This window comes from Hemitrygon akajei, unplaced genomic scaffold (assembly GCF_048418815.1).
Source record: "Hemitrygon akajei unplaced genomic scaffold, sHemAka1.3 Scf000054, whole genome shotgun sequence".
Taxonomy (NCBI): Eukaryota; Metazoa; Chordata; class Chondrichthyes; order Myliobatiformes; family Dasyatidae; genus Hemitrygon; species Hemitrygon akajei.
In genome coordinates, this window is record NW_027331940.1 from 2,480,084 (window position 1) to 2,504,289 (window position 24,206).

A 24,206-nucleotide genomic window follows, 5' to 3' on the forward strand; every position below is an offset into this window, starting at 1 on the left:
AGGCCGAGACCCTTCGTCAGGACTGGGGGAAAAAAAGATGAGACGTCAGAGGAAGAAGTGTGGGGGTGAAAAGGGTAGAAGAAGTGGTCGGTGATGGGTGAAACTGCGAGAGGGGGAGTAGTGAAGGGGAAAAAAACATAGGATTTTATTTCCTTAACGATACTCGAAAAATCATTGCTAATGCCTCCACATCTCTTCAGCCACCTCTTTCAGATCTCTGGGGTGTACACCATCTGATCCAGGGAACCTATTTACCTTCAGACCATCTCTGTTTCCCAAGAACCTTCTCCCGAGTAACGTAACTTCACACATTCAGTCCACTGACATCTGGTACTTCCATATTCCTGCCGGGGTCTTCGAGAGATAAGAGTGATGTACAATACTTATTCAGTTCATCTGCCATCACCTTACACCCCCAGCCCATTACTACCTCTCCAGCATCATTTTTCAGTGGTTCGATATCCGTTTCCGCCTTTCTTTTACACTATAATTACCTGAAGAAACATTTGGTATCCTCTTTAATATTACCGGCTAGCTCACTTAAGTGTTCCATCTTTTCCTTCTTAATTGTTTTAGTTGCATTCTGTTGGTTTTTAAAATCTTCCCAATCCTCCTACATACTAGTGATTTTTGCTCTATGCCCTCTCCTTGGTTTTTATGTTTTCTTTGGTTTCTCTTATCAGCCACTGTTTTGTCACCTTAGCTTTAGAATCCTACTTCCTCTTTGTGATGCATAGAGATTTGAGGGGCGAAGAACATCTCAGACAGAACTGCAGTCAGCTCGACTTCTTCGCTCTGCAGAGAATTCAAGGGAAACCTCTTCGCCCACAGAGTGGTGACTATTTGGAACTCATTCACAGGGACAGTGAGAGGTGAACAACAGGGGAGGATTTGAAAGATCTGCTGTGGAACAGAATCACTGGCAGGGTCCAGCCGGCCTGAGTTGACTCTCTGCTGTACACTAGGTGTGTTATAAATTCACTAAGTACCGGAGACAGTGTTCAATATAGAACGGATTTATTTGTCACAGATCTAGTCCCATTAAAGGTGAATATGCAGCAGAAGAAACCGTTCTCATGCCTGGTGACCCGGGTGTGGTGAGCAGCACCAATAATTGCAGAGTTCAGCACCGACAGTCACTCTCGAAATTGCATTCAGCAACACTGATGGATAAATATTCAGCATGCAGCTTATTGAAACTTTCTCCCAGTGTGAACCGGTAGTGTGTGGTAAGTGTAACACGCTGTAAGGTTTCACTGCTGAAGTAACGGCCTCTCTGTAATGTTTCACTGCTGAGGTAATGGTTTCTCTGTAGCAGCAATGTTTAGCTTACGACTAGAGGAAGTAGGGCTTTCCAGTGTGGGGCTGTCCAATGACAGAAATATTCTTTTTTGTGAGTCTGGAAGAGAGATTTTCACGGTTTTTTGGCTGGGGAGAGATGAGAAGACGTGAATGAAGAGAGCGGGCCCTTTTTCTTTTCTTTCAGTTTCTTTACTAACCCTATAGTCAAAGTAAGAATTATAGAGCTCAATCGCTTAACTGCATATTGTGTATCGTTTGTTACTTCGGGGTACTGGTCTGTAACATGGGACACATCACACAGCATTCACCCAAATGAGATTTCTTAAGTTTGGTCGGGCTGGAGGTGTGGGGGGGCGGGTGGCTATCACCCCGTATATTAAACTGCTCTACCCAGTGTGAAGTCGCTGGTGTCTCTGTAGTTGAGATGACCAAGTGAATCCCTTCCCACACATTGAAGCCTGAGTTATTCTTCTCCGTCCAGTCTACGCCGTAGGCTCTACGTAGCCGCGTACCCGACGCTGCACCCTGGGCTGTACCGTATGCCGTAGCCTAACGCGCACATTCCTAAAAATGCAACTACGCATCGCAGCGACGCAGACTGCAAGAACTGTGATTGGTCCACTTGGTAGCAGCCAGTTTCCTTTTCTTTTTCAATCTTTTTATTACGTTTCAAATTTAATAAGCATAGCAATAATATAATGATACAAAGAGATTGGGATTACATTAATGTCGGTTATCATGTAAAAGCACAGATTCCAAATGACAAATATAGTTTAACCTCCCAATCTCATAGCAACTAATCATGAAAGAGATATCATATAAGGAGAAAAAAATCGTAAACTAGAAAAAAACACTAAACTAAAAAAAACAGACAAAATTGGGCTGTCATATTACAACGGCTGAAATTATTTGGCGTTAACTCCGCTCCTCTGAACATGAACAAAAACTTATTACACAAGATTCGGAAAGGGTCAACTTACATAATATGAAAAAATTGAATAAATGGCCTCAAAGTCTCTTCAGATTCAACCGAAGGAACCACAGTACCACTCCTAATTTTTTCCAAGTTTAGACATGCTATGGTTTGGGAAAACCATTCAAATGTAGTAGGGAGATTGGAATCTTTCCATTTAAGTAAAGTAGATCTGATGGTTATTAATGTAACAAATGCAATTAGACGACAAGCTGACGAGGATAAATGACTATAGTCTATCACCGGTCCTCCAAAAATTGCGGTAATAGGATGTGGTTGTAAATCAATACACAGAACTACTGAGATAATATCTCAAAATACCCTTCCAATATTTTTTTTAGAAGAGGACTTATCCTTGGACATACGAGCCCGATGAACCACCTTAAATTGCATGAAGGCATGTCTGACACACACTGAAGAGGTATTTTCTAGTTCCAGAACTTTCTCCCATTTCTGTATAGGTAAAGGTATCCCAAGTTATCTTTCCCACTCATTCTTAATTTTATCAGAAGTATCTAAGCGTATTTTCATAATTAAATCTAAATAAATGATATTAAACTCTTCTGATCTGGATTTAAACTTATTTTTTTCCGTAACTTCAATTTGATGTGATATCAGAACGGAAGGCAAAATAACCTTCAAAGGTTTCTAATCTGTAAATATCTGAAAAAGAGTGATCCAGGCAAATTATTTTTTATTAGAAAACTGTTCAAAAGCCATAAAAGATTATCCATAAATAAATCACGAAAACATGATATTCCCTTTGTTTTCCATAAAAGAAAAGCTTGATCAATTCTAAATGGTTGAAAGAAAAAAATAGATGTCATAGAACTTGACAGTATATATTTATTTGGTCCAAAAAATTGCCAACATTGAAACCATATTCCTATTGTATGCTTAATTATTGGAATTACCATTTGCTTATTAAATTTAGTAAGTGCAAAGGAAAGCACAGCCCGTAAAATAGAAGCCAATGAAAACTTCGGTCGAGACTCCCGCTCAAGGTTCATCCAACTCTTGTGTGCAAAACGTTAAATATCGAATATTAATTCCCAATAATAAAATCTAGGATCCGGCAAAACCAAGCCGCCTTCCTTTTTTTGATTTCTGTAAATATTTCTAATATAACCTGGGATTTCTATTCTGCCATGTATCTGCAGAAATTTTAGAATCAATAGTATATAAAAAAGTTAGAGATAAAAATTGATACCGCCTGAAATAGGTACTGATATTTAGGTAAAATAATCCTCTTAATAGCATTAATGGAGCCAATCAAGGATAAGGATAATGGGGACCATTTAGTAAACAATTGTTTAGCATGATCAATTAAGGGTAAACATTAACTTTAAATAAATCGTTGTGCTTCTTAGTAATTTTAACACCCAAATAAATAAAATAATCAGCAAGCAATCTAAATGGTGACTGTCTATAAATTGAGACTTGCATATTTAATGGAGAAAGCAGACTTTTATTAAGATTCAGGTTATAAGCAGAAAAACTACTAAACTGAGCAAGTTGTGTTATTACTGCAGGAATGGATTTCTCTGGATTAGAAATATATAGCGAAAGGTCATCTGCATATAGTGATACTTTACGCGTCCCATTCCCATGAGTAACACCAAATATACTGGGTGAATCACGAATAGCAATTGCCAAGGTCTCCAGGCTAATATCTGATAGTAAGGGTTTCAAAGGACAGCCTTGACTAGTACCTTGGAAAAGCCTAAAGAAAGGGGATCTCTGATCATTAGTGAAACAGAAGCCAAAGATATATGTTATATCAATTGGATCCAAGATATAAATTTTGGACTAAAATTAAGTTTCTCAAGAATTTTAAACAAATATTCCCATTCAAATGTATCAAACGCCTTCTCGGCATCGAGCGAGAAAACACGTTCTGGAGTCTTAGATAAAGTAGTCTATACAATGTTCATTAACCTCCAAACATTACAATGTGTATAATAATTTTTAATAAATCCTGTCTGATGCTTGGAGACAATTTGTGGCAATATCTTCACCCATCTAATTGCTAATATTTGAGAAAGGATTTTAGATTCAACATTCTCAAAGATATCACAAATCTGATGCACATTCAGTGAGATTTTTATCATTTTTAGGAATTAAATAAATAGATGCTTCATAAAAAGTTTGTGGTAACTTACATACAAATAAAGCATCTTTAAAAATTTTTACCTAACCAGGGAGAAAGTAAATCGGAAAAAGATTTTAAAAATTCAGCTGTATACTCATCCCGACCACGTGCTTTACCAGAATTCAATGAATAAATTGCATTCTTTATTTCCTCTTCAGTAATGGGTGTGTCTAATACTAAACGTTCATCAACTGATAATTTCAGAATATTTAATTTCCTTAAAAATTCATGCATTATGGTAGAATCATCAGGAAATTCTGATTGGTATAAATTGGTATAAAATTCTTGAAAAAAATTAATTTCATCATGGTCAACCGTCAAAGTACCATCCGTTTACGAACCCTATTAATCTGAAGTTTTGCCAAAGCAGCTTTTAATTGGTTAGCCAATAATTTACCTAATATGTCACCAAATATATAAAATGACCCTTAGTTTTAAGTAACTGATTTTCAATCGGGGATGTTAATAACAAATGATGTTGCATCTGAAGTTCAACTCTCTCTTTATAAAGCTTCAAATTGGGAGCAATAGAATATTTTCTATCAATTTCTTTAATCTTATCAACCAATGTACGTATTTCATTATTAATTTGATTCTTCAATCCAGCAGAGTGTGAAATAATTTACCCTCGGATATATGTTTTAAAGGCATCACGTGATATCCCACTGAAAATTTCTTCCGTTGAGTTAGTTGAAAAGAAAAAGGCAATCTGTCCTTTAATGAAATTAATAAAATTTAAGCCGTGAAGTAAAATAGAGTTGAACCGCCATTGTTTAGTACCAAAGGTTACATCAGTTAACTTAACTGATAATTTCAAAGGTGCATGATCGGAAATGGCAATTGTATCATATTCACAGGCAGTGACAAATGAAACTAATCGAGAATCAATAAAGATGTAAAGGAATCTAGAGTAATTATGATATACATGAGAAAAAAGAGAACTCTTTTTCATTAGGATGTAAAAACCTCCTAATTTCTAAAATTCCAGAGTCAACTAAGAAGGAATTAATAAAAATAGCAGATTTGTTTGTAAGTACCTGATTAGGCACAGACTTATCCATCATACGTTTCAGACAACAATTAAAATCTCCACCCATTATTACCATATATTCATTTAAATTGGGAAGAAATGCAAAAAAGTGCTTAAGGAATTCAGGATAGTCAGTATTAAGTGCATAAATATTAACCAAAACTAATTTATTGTTATAAAGTTAACCGGTGTTTAATAGAAGTCTATCATATTGGTCTGAAATTGTATCATAGTGAACAAATGAAATCTAGGAGTCTATATAAAAAAAAGAAACACCTTTCACCTTAGTCGATGAGTTAGAGTGAAACTGTTGGCATTTCCAAAACCTAAATAAGTGCTGATTATCCTCCTTACTCACATGTCTTCTGCGCAAAAATAATCTGAGCATTCAGTCTATGAAAAACTCTAAAAATCTTCTTCCATTTAATTGGATGATTCAAACCGTTCGTATTCCATGAAACAAAATTAATAATGACAAAATTAATTAATAATATCCATTTTCCTTAAATAAACAATGTAGTATGTAAAGGGTTAACCACAATGCATAGGAAACTCACGAATCAGGAGGAGGGAAAATAGTTTAAAGAGGAAACGGAAGTTACGACAATACAGACATTTTTGTAGTTTCAATTCAGCCCAAAAGAAAAATACTAGACTAAAAATAGCCCTACCACCCCACCCACAAAGACCGAACACCTGGCCAATAGACAGCCAGACAACTATCTAAGAACCTCCCTACCCCCGTCTCCCTTGAGGCAGATCTCCAAATTTAAAAAAATAAAAAACAAACCACCCATAGTCAAAATATTACAAGAGGAATGTCAAGCAGATGTTAGAGAAAAACAGCCAATTGCAGACCATTTTAAAAGAAAAGGTCTTAAAAAATGACACAAAATACAATCTTAATAATATTTCAAGAAAAAGGAAATAATCAGCATATCAAAGTCATAATGATTTTCAAAAGCAAACAATTAAAAATAAAAAAAGTAAAACAATGAAGGAAAAAGAAAGAAACTTTAACATGGAAACATCATAAACATCCGAATGTCAAAACACAGTACAACTGTAATCAACCCAAGGGCAAAGTTCTAAAGTGTCCAAATCTATAAGCTGGCTGTTAACTAATAAACCAGATACACACAGACATAAAGGAATGGTAAATTTCAGAGACATCCAAGCTCAAATGTTGATCTTCAAAACATTAGACATCTGCGTTCAAGCTTACCTCTTTGAGAAATTGTTTTGCTTCATTCACGGATTTAAAGCATTTGAATGATTTATTGGGCAGAGCAACCCTTAGGTGAAAGGGATATAACAATGCTGGACAAAGATTCCTCTGATATAATTCTGACATCACCATTTTAAAATGCAATCTTTCTTGCATCACCTCAGGACAAAAATCTTCAACAAAATGAAACTGAAGATTCTCATGCTCAGTAACTCCTTTCTGATGAGCAATCCGAATGAAGTGCTCCTTAGTATTCACATTGTGACATCGAAGAATTACATGACGTGGTTTTGGTTTCAGCGCCCGATGAGTGCGGTTGAGTGCAGGAAGGGAAGAAAATACCTCCGAGCCAAAGACCTCCATTAAGAATTTTTAAGATAGTACACAGGGCCCATATGTCCAAAGATAAATTGGCACATATTTTTTCCTAATACAAGCCCTATTTGTGACAGATGTAACACAAAAGTGGCTACTCTGACTCAACTGTTTTGTTCATGTGTTAAGTTTAAATAATTTTTGGTGGGATGTGTTTGGAATATTATCTAAAGTTATAGATGCGGATGTTCAACGTAATCCACTTACAGCAATTTTTGGGATTATTCCAGAGGAAGCATTTTATCTATTTGATTTTGACATTATATGCTGTTTATATGTTTTTTTATATTATCTACTTGTTAAACTCCTCTTCCAATTTGTATATTCTTTATTTGGAAACCAATAAAAAAGATTGAAAAATGCTCTTAGATGAAGCATTGAGAAAAAAACTGAGTAAGATCCCGGCTCTCAATGTCCTCACTGAGTCTATTATTCACAAATTCAGTCTGTGGCTTCGACTCTCCAAATCAGTAATCTTGATTTTGTTCTGCTCCAGGGTTTGAGTGGTTGAACTTCATTTCATTTCCAAAGAATTCAATTTGCGATCTCTCTGTTTCCCAGCTTTAATAAACTCTGAAATTTGCCGCTGCTGTTTTTCGTTCTTCTTTTCAAGTGTTGCCAATATACCTTCGCTCTCCTTTAACCATAATTCCAAGGTAATAAATCTTTTATCAAGTTCTTCATCCAAAAGATTCTAGATAGCCAGTAAAGTAAGTTGCAACTTTTTAGGCTGTTCAAAGACATCTTCTTTCTTTCCATTTTCACTGCCTTCTTCCTCTGTAAGCCATTTCAGTCGATTAAAATTCAAATTCAAACATATAAAAGTGTTATAAACACTTTGATAAAGATATTAAAGGGGTGGTAAGTAAATTTAAAATGAACGGAGCAAAGCTGGAATGCAACCTACTCCATGTAGCGCCTCCATGAGAGTCCTTCGCCTAATGTAGCCTAACGCGCACATTCCCAAAAATGTAGCTACACGTCACGGCAACACAGACTGCAGGTACTGTGATTGGTCCACTTGGCAGCAGCCAGTTTCCTCCTGTGCATTTCCTGTTGCTTTGAAGTTGGAAGGTGGACTACATCAAGGAGAGGTTAGGTGAGGTAGTCAGAAAATATGTACATGTGCACGACTCTTCATTGGCAGACAATAAAAAATTGAAAATGGCATCAAAATCGTGCAAAGAAATTTCCACCAACATTGCTTTGGACATCGCGGACTGCACAAAGTAATGGAAAAACTGCTCATTTTTCTGCGTTGCAGTAATTTCAATAGAAGTAACACTTCTGCAACATTGATTAGCTCCAACTCCAACAAGACGTAGTCAGCAGTCGCCATTGTTCCCAATTCAACACAGTAGCACAGAACCCCAACACCAACTAGCGTTTTGGCAGAGCGACGCAGACACACGAACTCACAAGTAGAAATGCTCACAATGGCATAGCGTCTATGCAGAGGTATAATTCAGGCTTCAGCAGGTGAACGGCTTCTCCCCAGTATGAACTGACCGGTGTGCTTGTAGGTGGGAGGACTGAGTGAATCCCTTCCCACAGTCTGAGCAGGTGAACGGCCTCTCTCCAGTGTGAACTCTCTGATGTAACTTCAGTTTAGATGACAGAGTGAATCCCTTCCCACAGTCCGAACAGGTGAACGGCCGCTCCCCGGTGTGAACTTTCCAATGTACCTTCAGTTCAGATGACCGAGTGAATCCCTTCCCACAGTCTGAGCAGGTGAACGGTCGTTCCCCAGTGTGAACTCGCTGATGTACCTTCAGTTTGCATGATTGAATGAATCCCTTCCCACATTCTGAGCAGATGAAAGGCCGCTCCCCAGTGTGAACTCTCCAATGTACCTTCAGTTCAGATGACCGAGTGAATCCCTTCCCACAGTCTGAGCAGGTGAACGGTCGTTCCCCAGTGTGAACTCGCTGATGTACCTTCAGATTGCATGATTGAATGAATCCCTTCCCACATTCTGAGCAGATGAAAGGCCGCTCCCCAGTGTGTACTCTCTGATGTACCTTCAGTTTAGATGACTCAGTGAATCGCTTCCCACAGTCCGAACAGGTGAACGGCCGCTCCCCGGTGTGAAGCCGCTGGTGAACCAGTAGGGTGTATGACTGAGTGAATCCCTTCCCACAGTCTGAGCAGGTGAACGGCCTCTCCCCAGTGTGAACTGACTGGTGGCTCAGTAGCTGAGATGACTGAGTGAATCCCTTACCACATTCTGAGCAGGTGAACGGCCTCTCCCCAGTGTGAACTGACCTGTGTGCTCGTAGCTGGGCTGACTGTGTGAATCTCTTCCCACAATCTGAGCAGGTGAATGGTCGCTCTCCACTGTGAATTCGCTGATGTATTTTCAGTTTAAATGACTGAGTGAATCCTTTCCCACAGTCTGAGCAGGTGAACGGCCTCTCTCCAGTGTGAACTCGCTGATGTACCTTCAGATTGCATGACAGAATGAATCCCTTCCCACAGTCTGAGCAGGTGAACGGCCACTCCCCAGTGTGAACTTTCTGATGTAGCTTCAGAAAAGATGACCGAGTGAATCCCTTCCCACAGTCTGAGCAGGTGAATGGCCTCTCCCCAGTGTGAACTCGCTGATGTTTCTTCAGATCAGATGAGCAAGTGAATCCCTTCCCACAGTCTGAGCAGGTGAACGGCCTCTCCCCAGTGTGAACTCGCTGATGATTCTGTAGGTGGGATGACTGAGTGAATCCCTTCCCACAGTGTGAGCAGGTGAATGGCCTCTCCCCAGTGTGAACTCGCTGATGTACCTTCAGATTAGATGAATGAGTGAACCCCTTCCCACAGTCTGAGCAGGTGAACGGCCACTCCCTGGTGTGAACTCGCTGATGAGCCATTAGGTCATATGACCGAGTGAATCCTTCACCACAAATTCAGCAGATGACCAGCCTCTGCCCAGTGTGAACTGACTGGTGTGTCCACAGGTGGAAAGACCGACTGAATCCCTTCCCACACACAGGATAGGTGAATGGCCTTGCCCTTTAGATGAAATGTCCAACTGTATCTATTCCCACTGTCTGAGCAGATGAATGGGTTCCCCACCTGTTTGAAATGACGGGCGTGCCAGTCGGTCAGATGATCGAGTGAATCCCTCCCCACAGTCTGAGCAGGAAGGATGATTGTGTGAATCTCTTGCTCCTCTTCTTAAGTATCTGGACAGAGACAGCAAAACTGGTGTGTTGTGTTCGGGATTCCCGTAGACAAATTCCTTGTCATTTTTAACCTGTAAAAAGATTTACAAAATCCATCGATGGGTGTAGGACAACATTTCAGATGAGATCACTTGAGTTGTCAAGGTGTGATATGACATCACACTGTTACAGTGAGGTTGAACCGAAGTTGGTGAGAGAAACTATCTCCTGACTGGGCACAGTGCTGGGATGGATGGATGGATGGATGGATGGATGGATGGATGGATGGATACTTTATTCATCCCCATGGGGAAATTCAACATTTTTTTCCAATGCCCCATACACTTGTTGTAGCAAAACTAATTACATACAATACTTAACTCAGTAAAAATATGATATGCATCTAAATCACTCTCTCAAAAAGCATTAATAATAGCTTTTAAAAAGTTCTTAAGTCCTGGCGGTTGAATTGTAAAGCCTAATGGCATTTGGGAGTATTGACCTCTTCATCCTGTCTGAGGAGCATTGCATCGATAGCAACCTGTCGCTGAAACTGCTTCTCTGTCTCTGGATGGTGCTATGTAGAGGATGTTCAGGGTTTTCCATAATTGACCGTAGCCTACTCAGCGCCCTTCGCTCAGCTACCGATGTTAAACTATCCAGTACTTTGCCCACGACAGAGCCCGCCTTCCTTAGCAGCTTATTAAGACGTGAGGCGTCCCTCTTCTTAATGCTGCCTCCCCAACACGCCACCACAAAGAAGAGGGCGCTCTCCACAACTGACCTATAGAACATCTTCAGCATCTCACTACAGACATTGAATGACGCCAACCTTCTAAGGAAGTACAGTCGACTCTGTGCCTTCCTGCACAAGGCATCTGTGTTGGCAGTCCAGTCTAGCTTCTCGTCTAACTGTACTCCCAGATACTTGTAGGTCTTAACCTGCTCCACACATTCTCCATTAATGATCACTGGCTGCATATGAGGCCTAGATCTCCTAAAGTCCACCACCATCTCCTTGGTCTTGGTGATATTGAGACGCAGGTAGTTTGAGTTGCACCATATCACAAAGTCCATATCACCATATCTGGAATGATCATCAAACTGTCTGATGTTCTTCCTGTCTCTCTAAGAATGGGGCATTTCTGCCATCGTCAATTTGTGACTTGGCTCAGTTTGACTCTCTCCATTGGTATTATTCCCTGTTCCCACTGAGCTGCCTGGCCCCACAGTAACTGAAACACTCTCACCGAAAAAGCCGGCAGTGCATTCCATGCACCCACCAGTCTCTGTGTAGAAAACTTACCCCGACATCCCCTTGGTATCTATTTCCAAGCACCTGAAAAGTCTGCTCCCTCGTGTTAGACATTTCAGCCCTGGGAAAAATCCTCTGGCTATCCACACGATCAATACTCCTCATCATCTTATACACCTAACAAAGTTCTAAACATAAACACGGAAATTATACATTGCTTTGAGGATTTGTTGGACGTATACAAAATGATGAGGGAGAAGATTGGGTAAATAAATGCAAGCAGCTTTTTCCACTGAGGGTGGGTGGGATGACAACCAGAGGTCAGGGGTAAGTGGGGAAGGTGAAAATTTAATGGGAACATGTGGAAAAGCTCTTTACTGAAATGGTTGTGAGAGTGTGGAATGAGATGCCAGAACAAGTGGTGAATATGAGCTCAGTTTCACCGTTTAAAAGAAGTTTGGATGTGAGCCTGGATGGTAGGGGTATGGATTTTTTATAAAAAGGGCCCAAAGGATATCGGGAACCAAATTCACCACAACCACAAACTGTTCCTGCCGCTACAATCCAGGAACCGGTACCACAGCAAAAGGACCAACAGGTTCCGGGACATCACCTTCCACCAGGCCATCAGACTGATTAATTGATTTCTATGTTTTCTAGACTGTCCTATATACAAACTAATTATTATAAATCAATTTCAATTACGCATTGCACATTTAGACAGTAATGTAACGTAAATATTTCTACTCTTTATCCATATGAAGGATGTGCATAATAAAGTCAATTCAATTCACCATCTCCACTATCTGTTCTGTCTTTCTGGCTCCCGTTCCCCCTACAACTTACTTAAACCATATCAGCCCCAACCCCCACTACTTCTAGTAAGCCTTACCACTAAGATATTAGTTGCCTGTTGTTCTGTTCCCCTAACTAACAAATCCACTTATCAGCCCTTTGACTTTCCTCTCCCCAACAGTTTCCAAAGTGTTCCACTTGTTGTTGTCCGGGCATGGCCATTGGAGTACTCTGCGATGTCTATTTAACCTCATTCTCCTTCCTGACTCTCACCCAGTTTCCTGTGTCCTGCACCTTGGGTGTAACTCACCTCTCTTCATGTCATATCTTTCACCCCCTCCTACTGCTGGATGATCTGCAATTCACCCATTTCAAGATCTAACACCTTAAAGTGCAGGGTTACAAGCTGAAGCTGGATGCACATCTTGTAGGTGAGGGCATCAGGGACACTGGAGGTCTCCCCTCCTTCCCTCCAATACCCCTCTAATTTGTAATAACCAGTGTGCACATGAATCTTGTACTGTGCATTTTTTACCCAGTGACAACATGTGCACAGTGAATTTTAAATAGAGATATATTCATTTTCACAGCTGGAAAATCACAGTCGATAGGAACTTTGATCTCCTCTGGGTTCGATCCAGTTCATCTGCACTCTCATACAACCTATGTAGCAGGCTTGTAATGGGTAATGAAGGATTTTCTCACCAAAGCTTTTGCACATTGTCCATATGTGGTTTGCTTGCTAAATTACACTTTAAAAAATCAGATTTCCAAATATCACTCCACTTCTTCCCACTTGCAAATTCTCCAGCAAATTTTGCAACACCATATGCACACAGGTATCACCAGTTTCTGTATTCGACATAAATATTTCCCCTGAACCCTCCCCCAGATGCCTGACAGTGGTGAACTCAGTGATGGTAATGCCAATGAATATGAAGGAAAGGGCCGTAGTCTGTCTCACTGGAGTCTGGCATATTTGTGATGTGAAAGCCACTTGTTGCCCAGGGCAAAGGTGTTTGATATCATTACGTACCCAGAGAGAATGCGACAAAACATGTTCTCACCGGTAGAAAAGTCCAGAGCAAGAGGAGGTAGAGGAAGCAACACACACAAAATACTGGAGGAGCTCAGCAGGCCAGGCAGCATCTATAGAAAAGAGTACTAATGCTGAATTCCTCCAGAAATTTGTGTGTGATGCTTGGATTTCCAGCATCTGCAGATTTTCTCTTGTTTGTTATTGGAGGTAAAACAAAGGCAATTTTCTCAACTGGTGATGTAAAAGATGTTGTTCCCTTTCTCCAAGTTCCTAATCCTTTCATTTAGATAGCTGGAGCTCAGCTCTGTCTGAAAGATCCATCGGTTCCCATTCCCTCATCAGTCGGAAGCTCCCCGGGGCCCGTGTACGGATCGTGGGGCTGAGAAAGAGGGAAGAGGGCAGGACTGTCCCGGGATTGCGGGTCACGGTGTCTGAAATTCACAGGAATTATTCCGAAGTCGATGTTTAAAATAAGAACACGGAGAATCGCTCTTACCTGCAACCGACATTTTCAAGGCCTTCTGTGTACTGCGCGCATGCGTGAAACTCAGGGACGTTCTCAGCCTGACGCTTGCACATTTCATTGGTGCTTCAGCGCTGGCGAAATTCCTAACGCATGGCCCTATGGGTAATCACGGTGCCATTAACCATTTCTGCAAGCACCGGTTCAATGTCCATACCTCATTTTTTTTAATCTTGGGTATAGAAAAAATCTGCAGCTGTTTTAACGTAGAAAGCGGCTCCCATAAACAATATACTCAATTACAATGTGTATCTAATGCCAAAGTAAAATGCAGTTATAAAACACAGGAGATTCTGCAGTTGCTGGAAATACAGAGACGCACACACACAAAATGCTGGAGGAACTCTGCAATTCAGAGAGCAACTAAGCGGCGGAATACACAGGCTAGGCATGCTGAAGGGGCTCGGCCTAAACGTTGTCTATTTATTCCTCTCCACAATTGTTGCCTGACTGTTGATTTCCATCAGTATTTTGCAGAAATTAACCACCTTTTTTTTTGATCAACCAGTTTACAAATGCTTCTAATCTTTCTTTTGTAGCCACATCCTGCTAGTCTGATTCCTCCTCCTCCTGGTAAACTCTAGACCCCATCTCTCTCTGGAGCCCCAAAGCCCTGACTCAGGCTGGCAACACTTTGGTTTCTGACTCTGCTCCATCAAAGATTCACTCGCTAGTCTGCTGTCAGACTTTAGAGGTGCATTGTGTTACGAGACCGCAGGTTCTTAAGAGAGAGATCAAGAGAGAGAGAACGTCAAAACCACAGTGAGCTCATCGTCTTATTCAGCCCGGAGAAAATCATGCAGGGAATTCATGCAGGTGTATAAGATGATGAGAAGCATTGGTCGTGTGGATAGCCAGAGGCTTTTTCCCAGGGCTGAAATGGCTAACACGAGGGGGAATAGGTTTAAGCTGCTTGGAAGTAGGTACAGAGGAGATGTCAGAGCTAAGTTTTTTAAACAAAGTGGTGTTTGTGTGGAATGCACTGCCAGCGACGGTGGTGGAGGCGGATACAATAGGGTCTTTTAAGAGACTCTTAGATAGGTACAGGGAGCTTAGGAAAATAGAGGGCTATGCGGTAGGGTAATTCTAAGCAGTTTCTCGAGTAAGTTACATGGTCGGCACAGCAATGTCGGCCAAAGTATCTGTAATGTGTTGTAGATTTCTGTGATTCTATGAAATTCATGGGAAATCTCCTATCCCACGGAGTGGTGACTAGTTGCAACCTGTCATCTCAAGGAGAGTGAGAGGGGAACAGCAGGGATAGATTTTCATAAACTGATATGGAACAGAAACATGGGCAGGGACAAGATGGGCCGAGTGGCGTTTCTTTTGTACATTGTGAGTGTGGTAGAGACTGTAAGTACCTGAGACACGGGATTTGACACAGAACTGATTTATCTTTCACAGATACACAATATTAAACACCAGTCTAGTTTAAGGCTAACATCAGCAGAACAGACTCCTCCAATGCTCAGTGACCAGGCTTCAGTCCTGGGTGCGATGAGCAGCCGCAAGAACTGCACAATCTGACAGTAACAGTCCCTCATGAACCTGCAGCTGCCTTCAGTCACCGTGATGGTTAAACATTTAACAGGGAGATCATTTGAACTTCCTCCCTGATGTAAGAGTGCTCAGACCGAAGATGTAGGGGAGAAGGGAAAAAAAAGATAATAAAGTTGTTTGCACAGTTAGGGATAAACAGAGAGGAAGAGGTGGAGAGTTTCTTAAATGCATCTATTTTAATGCTAGGAGCATTGTAAGAAAGGTAGATGAGCTTAGAGCATGGATTGATAACTGGAAATATGATGTTGTATTTATTAGAGAAACATGGTTGCAGGAAGAGTGTGATTGGCAACTAAATATTCCTGGATTTCGTTGCTTCAGGTGTGATAGAATTGGAGGGGCAGGAGGGGGAGGTGTTGCATTGCTTGTCTGAGAAAATATTACAGCAGTGCTTTGACAGGATAGATTACAGGGCTCGTCTAGGGAGCCTTTGTTGGTGGAATTGAGGAATGAGAAAGGTGTAGTGACACTTATAGGGTGGTATCATAGACCACCTAATCGGGAGCGAGAATTGGAGGAGCAAATTTGTAAGGAGGTAGCAGATACTTGTAGTAAGCACAAGTTTGTGATTGTGGGAGATTTTAATATTCCACACATAGAAACATAAAAAATAGATGCAGGAGTAGGCCAAAGTGAATAATGTCACATTTATCCACATTAAATTGCATCTGCCTTGAATTTGCCCACTCACCTAATCTAGCCAAGTCACCCTGCATCCTCTTAGCATCCTCCTCACAGCTAACACTGCAGCCCAGCTTCGTGTCATCCGCAATCTTGGAGATCCTGCATTTAATTGTATCGTCTAAATCATTAATATATATTGTAAACAATTGGGGTCCCAGCACTGAGCCTTGCAGTACCCCACTGCTGACTGCTTGCCAATCTGAAAAGGTCCCGTTTATTCCCACTCTTTGCTTCCTGTCTGCCAACCAATTCTCTATCCACATCAATACCATACCCCCAATACCGTGTGCTTAAGTTTGCACACTAATCTCCTGTGTGGGACCTTGTCAAAAGCCTTTTGAAAATCCAAATATACCACATCCACTGGTTCTCCCCATCCACTCTACTAGTTACATCTTCAAAAAATTCTATAAGATTCATCAGACATGATTTTCCTTTCACAAATCCACGCTGACTTTGTCGGATGATTTCACCTCTTTCGAAATGTGCTATTATCACATCTTTGATAACCGACTCTAGCACTTTCCCCATAACCGATGTCAGGCTAACCCGTCTATAATTCCCCGGTTTCTCTCTCCCTCCTTTTTTAAAAAGTGGGGTCACATTAGCCACCCTCCAATCCTCAGGAACTAATCCAGAATCTAAGGAGTTTTGAAAAATTATCACTAATGCATCCACTATTTCTTGGGCTTCTTCCTTAAACACTCTGGGATGAAGACCATCTTGCCCTGGGGATTTATCTGCCTTTAATCCCTTCAATTTACCTAACACCACTTCCTTACTAACATGTATTACCCTCAGTTCCTCCATCTCACTAGACCCTCAGTCCCTTACTATTTCCGGAGGGTTATTTATGTCCTCCTTCGTGAAGACAGAACCAAAGTAGTTATTCACTTGGTCTGCCATATCCTTGTTCCCCATGATCAATTCACCTGTTTCTGACTGTAAGGGACCTACATTTGTCTTAACCAATCTTTTTCTTTTCACATATCTATAAAAGATTTACAGTCAATTTTTATGTTCTCTGCCAGCTTTCTTTTATAATCTTTTTTCCCTTTCCTAATTAGGCCCTTTGACCTCCTCTGCTGGACTCTGAATTTCTCCCAGTTCTCAGTTATGCCACTTTTTCTGGATAATTTACTATCCCTAATTTCCCTAGTCAGCCACAGGTGCACTACCTTCCCTGGTTTATTCTTTTACAAAACTGGGATGAACAATTGTTGTAGTTCATCCATGCAATCTTTAAATGCTTGCCATTGCATATCCACCATCAACCCTGTAAGAATCATTTGCCAGTCTAGCTTAGCTAATTCACATCTCATGCCTTCAAAGTTACCCTTCTTTAAGTTCAGAACCTCTGTTTCTGAATTAACTATGTCACTCTCCATCTTAATGAAGAATTCCACCATATTATGGTCACTCTTACACAAGGGGCCTTGCATGACAAGATTGCTAATTAACCCTTCCTCATTGCTCAATACCCAGTCTAGAATGGCCTGCTCTCTAGTTGGTTCCTCGATATGTTGGTTGAGAAAACCATCCCTCACACATTCTAAGAAATCTTCTTCCTCAGCACCCTTACCAATTTGGTTCACCCAATCTATATGTGGATTGAAATCACCCATTATAACTGCTGTTCCTTTTTTGCACGCATTTCTAATTTCCTGTTTAATGCCATCCCCAACTTCACTACTACTGTTTATTAGGTGGCCTGTACACAAATCCCACCAGCGTTTTCTGCTGCTTAGTGTTACGCAGCTCTACCCATATCGATTGCACATCCTCCAGGCTAATGTCCTTCCTTTCTATTGCGTTAATCTCTTCTCTAACCAGTAACGCTATCCCACCTCCTTTTCTTTCCTGTCTGTCCCTCCTGAATATTGAATATCCCTGGATGTTGAGCTCCTACCCCTGGTCACCCTGGAGCCATGTCTCTGTGATTCCAACTATATCATATTCATTAATAACTATCTGCACATTCAATTCATCCACCTTATTACAAATGCTCCTTGCATTGACACACAAAGCCTTCAGGCTTGTTTTTACAACACTCTTAGCCCTTATACAATTATGTTGAAAAGTGGCCCTTTTTGATTTGTGCCCTGGATTTGACTGCCTGCCACTTTTACTTTTCACCTTACTACTTTTTGCTTCTACTCTCATTTTGCACCCCTCTGTCTCTCTGCACTTGTTCCTATCCCCCTGCCACATTAGTTTAAATCCTCCTGAACAGCAGTAGCAAATGCTCCCCCTCGGACTAGGAGGAGGGACAGCCCTTCAGTGATTCCTGTGTATGCTCCCTGGAAGCCTCAAGAAATGATAATGATCATGAATCAGGCCCCAGATAGAAAAGAAAAACCAGCACAGTTTGCTCAGTGTGTCCACAGTACTACACAAATGTTTAATGCGACTCTGCAAGATTTACTCAGTCTCTGCTGCATGATTCTCTCAGGTGATGAGGGGTGGAAATGGAAGGCAGAATTGAGATACCAAACCTATCAGGAGTTACAGGCGGGAAACCATAATGAGAATGAACAGACAGACCAGATTATTCAAGCCTTGGAAAGGGCCCTCCAGCAACCTGTAAACATCACTAAAGTACCTGAATGCAAACCTAAGCCTGGGGAATCGGGACCAGACTATTGATTGCAATTTGTGGCCTGCTACGGCACCTTCGCAGGAGACCATGTGAATCTGTCCCCCCAGTTCAATGCCCTACTGCTCCAATGCTTACATACTAAGTTAGCCAACATGATTAAAACAAATAATATGCATTGGCCTGACATTGACCGAAATCGAATGTGACGAGCTTTGACATATCATTAGGACCCAACTTTCGAATCCCAATCAACCCTGAAGGGAACTAATATTAAAGGTGAATATGCTCAGCGGGAAGAAGGACGCGAGCGGGCTATATCTGAGGAACAGAAATGGGAACAAAAACCTACCAAGGGACAGGTGGGGACAACAACCTGTTTAGAAACTGACGAGAAGATGCTTCCAACCGTGAGTGCCAACCCTCAGGAAGAGCCCAATGTACTATTGCAAGTTGCTGGAATTCCAGTTCTGTTTATGATTGATATGAGGGCAACCACAACCACTCTCGATCAGGAAATAGTATCGGAAAAGGGATTCCAGCTATCAGACCCTACAATCACTCTGTCAGGGTTCGAAGGCACGGAACATACGTATTCACATACCCGCAGGTGGAATTCCAGGGGAACCAGTGTGAGGTTTAATTTACAGTCACCACCAGACGGGGGTGTAATCTCGTAGGGAGAGACTTGCTCTGTCCGTTGGAAGTCGAGATTCTATGCACGGACAAGGATATCACGCTGGAACTGCGAACAACTGATAGCTTCCTCTGACCACCCAGTGGTGGGCATTTTATCTGGATTCCAGTACATTTGAACCCCTTCTGCCAGCGGCCGACTCTCATGTGACTCTGTGTTATGACCCTACGTGGTGCTCAACTGAGGAAAGCTAATATTATGCCCCCCTCGAGTGACAGAAATTCCCAGTCATGGTGATTGGAGAGGCTAAAGTAAGAGACGGCATTCCATTTCTTACTGAAGTTCCAGATTTCTTTTGGCGACAGACAGGATTGGTGGTTCCCCATACCACCTTCAGGGTTTGCCCTGGGTTCAAGCCAAAGAGCCTAGGGCTCCTTGCCTACACCCTGACAAAACAGGCCTCCAGCACCGAGGGAGACTGGCAAGACTTTGCCGTGGGCCAACTCCGATACTGGAAGGAGTCTGAGGTGAAAACAGGACATCTGGTAAGACATTCTCTTAATAGTGACCAAACCCAAGATGTTGTACCCCATCTCTGGGCAACTTCAGTCCATGAAGTCAGCCCTCCTGTCCGGATCACAGTGAAAGGAGGACAGACTCTCCCATCCATTCTGCAATACCCCCTCTAGCCCGTCCGGATCACTGTGAAAGAAGGACAGACTCTCCCATCCATTCTGCAATACCCCTCTAGCCCGTCCGGATCACTGTGAAAGAAGGACAGACTCTCCCATCCACTCTGCAATACCCCCTCTAGCCTGTCCGGATCACTGTGAAAGAAGGACAGACTCTCCCATCCATTCTGCAATACCCCCTCTAGCCTGTCCGGATCACTGTGAAAGAAGGACAGACTCTCCCATCTGTTCCGCAAAACCCCCTCTAGCCTGTCAGGATCACTGTGAAAGGACAGACTCTCCCATCCATTCTGCAATACCCCCTCTAGCCTGTCCGGATCACTGTGAAAGAAGGACAGACTCTCCCATCCATTCCACAATACCCCCTCTAGTGCATCCGGACCACTGTGAAAGAAGGACAGACTCTCCCATTCATTCTGCAATACCCCCTCTAGCCTGTCCGGATCACTGTGAAAGAAGGACAGACTCTCCCATCCATTCTGCAATACGCACTCTAGCCCATCCGGATCACTGTGAAAGAAGGACAGACTCTCCCATCCATTCTGCAATACCCCCTCTAGCCCGTCCGGATCACTGTGAAAGAAGGACAGACTCTCCCATCCATTCTGCAATACACCCTCTAGCCCATCCGGATCACTGAGAAAGAAGGGCAGACTCTCCCATCCATTTAGCAATACCCCCTCTAGCCCGAGGCAACGTTTTATGAGGGTGGAAACTCTTTTGTGGATCCAGCAGGAAAATGATATCCTGGCTATGCCATAGTGATGGACAGTGAAGTAATTGAACAGGCCTCTTTTGAAGCAGCTGTCTCCACCCAGAAGGCTGAGCTGTTTGCTCTGACTCGTGCCTGTATCCCAGCAACAGACTAAAGTGGGAATGTTTACACAGACTCCCGTTATGCATTTGGAATTGTACATGACTACAGGGCTCTCTGGGAACGTGGGGATTCCTGACTTCCTCTGGCCACCCCATTAGTAATGCTACCTTTGTAAACAACTTACTCACCGCTCTACAGCTACCTTGAGTTTTGTTCTTCTCAGGGGGACGCCTCTGAGGAGGAGTGAAAACTGTGGTCCCAGATGGGGTGCCAGAAAGACCCCAACATAGGTTTTTGGATCACCTAGTGGGACAGGTTTGTGTTCCTACACAGTTTTTACCAATATTGGCCGATTATATACATAATTGTACACACCTGGGAAAGGAGGGAGTGGTTGGTATCCTGTACCCTGCACATCGGGTATGACTCCCTTGACAGGTGGATCTTTTTCTGTGTCTACAAGTTGATTTTATTGAATTGCCTAGAGTCCATTGCTATAGATACTGCTTAGTTATTATAGATGTGTTTAGTAGATGGATTGAAGCTGTTCCAACTGCCAATAATACTGTTATGACTGTTGTGAAGGTATTATTAAGGGAAATAATTCCCAGGTACAAGCCAGAGATGCTGAGTTCAACAATGGCTCACACTTTGTGGTGAAAGCAAACGAAGGGGTATGTAACAAACTAGCTATCCAGCAACAATTCCACTGTGTACACCACCCATGGGCCGTTGGCAGAGTGGAAAGAGCCAATGGCACTCTGAAGAGTAAACTGGCAAAACTAACAGCGGAGACTGGACTCACTTGGTTGAAGGTCCGACCATTAGCCCGATTCCACATGAGGGTTACCCCACAGGGGAAAACAGGGCTGTCACCAGCTGAAATCATTTTTGGATGGCCCATGAGGACACACTGGGAACAAAGTCTCAGGATTAAAGGCAAAGTGAATAAGAATAAGGAACCTTGGTTCTCGATGGATATTGGAATTCTGATAAAGAAGAGAGAGATGTATGACATGTATAAGAAACAGGGAGCAAAGAAGGTACTTGAGGAGTATAAAAAGTGCAAACATAAGGAAGAAATCAGGAGGGCTGAAAGAAGACATGAGGTAGCGTTAGCAGTCAAGGTGAAGGATAGTAAGAGCTTCCACAGGTATATTAATAGCAAAAGGATAGTTATGGGATAAAATTGGTCCTCTTGAAGATCAGAGTGGTTGGCTATGTATGGAACCAAAAGAAATTGGGGAGATGTTAAATGGTTTTTTTGTGTCTGAATTTACTAAGGAAACTGGCATGGAGTCAATGGAAATAAGGCAAACAAGTATTGAGGTCATGGAACCTATACAGAGAGAAGAGGAGGAGGGCCTTGCTACCTTGAGGCGAGTAGATAAATCTCCAGGACCTGACAGGGTATTCCCTCGGACCATGAAGGAGACGAGTGTTGAAATTGCAGGGGCCCTGGCAGATATATTTAAATGTCATTATCTACGGGTGAGGTGCCAGAGGATTGGAGGATAGCTCATGTTGTTCCATTGCTTAAAAAAGGCTCTAAAAGTAATTCTCGAAATTATAGGCTGGTAAGTTTGATGTTGGTAGTGGGTAAAATATTGGAAGGAGTACTGAGAGACAGGATCGACAATTATTTAGATAGACAGGGACATTAGGGATAGTCAACATGGCTTTGTGTGTGGTAGGTCAAGTTTAATAAATCTATTAGAGTGTTTTGAGGAGGTTACAAGGAAAGTGGATGAAGGCAAGGCAGCAGATGTTGTCTACATGGACTTCAGTAAGGCTTTTGGCAAGGTCCCGCATGGGAGATTAGGTAGTAAATTGGATTAGACATTGGCTCAATGGGAGAAGCCAGAGATTGGTAGTGGAGGATTGTTTCTCTGAGTGGAGGCCTCTGACTAGTGGTGTGCCACAGGGATCAATGCTGGGTCCATTGTTATTTGTCATCTTTATCAATGATCTGGATGATAATTTGGTAAATTGGATCAGCAAATTTGCTGATGATACAAAGACTGGAGGTGTAGTGGTCAGTGAGGAAGGTTTTCAAAGCTTGCAAAGGGATCTGGACCAGCTAGAAAAATGGGCTGAAAAATGGCAGATGGAGTTTAATACAGACAAGTGTGAGGTGTTGCACTTTGGAAGGAAAAACCAATGTAGAACATATAAGGTAGATGGTGGGGCACTGAGGAGTGCAGTAGAACAGAGGGATCTAGGAATACTGATACAAAATTCCCCAAAAGTGGCGTCACGGGTAGATAGGGTAGTAAAGAGAGCTTTTGATACATTGACCTTTGTAAATCAAAGTATTGAGTATAAGAATTGGAATGTTATGGTGAGGTTGTATAAGGCATTGGTGAAGCCGAATTTGGAGTATCGTGTGCAGCTGTGGTCACCGAATTACAGCAAGGATATTAATAAGGCTGAAAGAGTGCAGAGAAGGATTATGAGGATGTTGCCGGGACTTGAGAAACTGAGTTACAGAGAAAGGTTGAATAGTTTAGGACTTCATTCCTAGGAGTGTAGAAGAATGAGGGGAGACTTGATAGAGGTATATAAAATTATGATGGGTACAGATAGAGTGAATGCAAGCAGGCTTTATCCACTGAGGCTAGGGGAGAAAAAAAAACCAGAGGACATGGATTAAGGGTGAAGGGCGAAAAGTTTAAAGGGAATATAAGGGGGGGCTTCTTCACAACTGGGTCAGACTGATACTGGCATAACAGGTTCTTCTGGGCACATTCTGTCTCACTCCCAAATATTTCCTACTTTCCTTTGTACAGGTACGTAATGTCTAAAGGACCAGTGTTTGAGTAAATGAGACTCACCAAACTTTCTCCTGACTGAATCACTGGAATCTCCGAGTCAGATGTGTTCTCTCCAGTTGATGCTCTCAATCCTCGGGCTGCTTCACTTGTTGCTATTCCCTCGTCTTCAGTCGTGATCTTTCTTCCAATAAACCTCTCACCACAGGTCTAACTTTAACCAGAGAGACAATGAAGCACATTAATAATGAAAAGGAGAACTAAACATTTCTGCTTAATGTTACTAAGAACAAAACTCACTGAAATTTAAACACTGAAGGCAGATTTAATGATCTCAGTGAACAATCTTTTATTGTCCCTCACATGTCACAGAATGATATGGGATAAGAAGGAGCCATCATTCAGTCATGGTAAGACATAAGACACAGGAACAGAATTAGGTGATTCGATCCATCTGGTCTGCCCACCACTCAACCATGGCTGATGTTTATTCCAACACCATATTCCTGCCTTCCTCCTGTAACCCTGAGCTACTCACCAATCATGAATATGTTAATCTCTGTCATAAATATACCCAAATGGCAGCCTCAACCAACCTCTGTGGCAACAAATTCCA

General features: G+C 42.0%; 2 protein-coding genes across 4 annotated transcripts in view; one reads left to right on the forward strand and one right to left on the reverse strand.

The window, feature by feature from the left end:
* Positions 1 to 24,206, forward strand: part of LOC140721367 (uncharacterized) — a 558,567-nt gene that overhangs the window by 377,580 nt on the left and 156,781 nt on the right. The window lies entirely within an intron of this gene.
* The window catches only part of LOC140721370 (uncharacterized), a 34,858-nt gene that overhangs the window by 4,493 nt on the left and 6,159 nt on the right, over positions 1 to 24,206 (reverse strand). Inside the window, exons 1-2 of one of the 3 annotated variants that reach the window (XM_073036213.1) lie at positions 23,654 to 23,669; positions 8,424 to 10,310 (exon numbers count right to left, since the gene is read on the reverse strand). In XM_073036213.1, coding sequence (XP_072892314.1) covers positions 8,533 to 9,924 — 1,392 coding nt within the window. In that variant the 5' untranslated portion in view covers positions 9,925 to 10,310; positions 23,654 to 23,669 and the 3' untranslated portion in view covers positions 8,424 to 8,532. Of the gene's footprint in view, positions 1 to 8,423; positions 10,311 to 23,653; positions 23,805 to 24,206 lie in introns of those variants that run through there. The other 2 variants (XR_012097369.1, XR_012097368.1) reach the window with 2 other exon arrangements.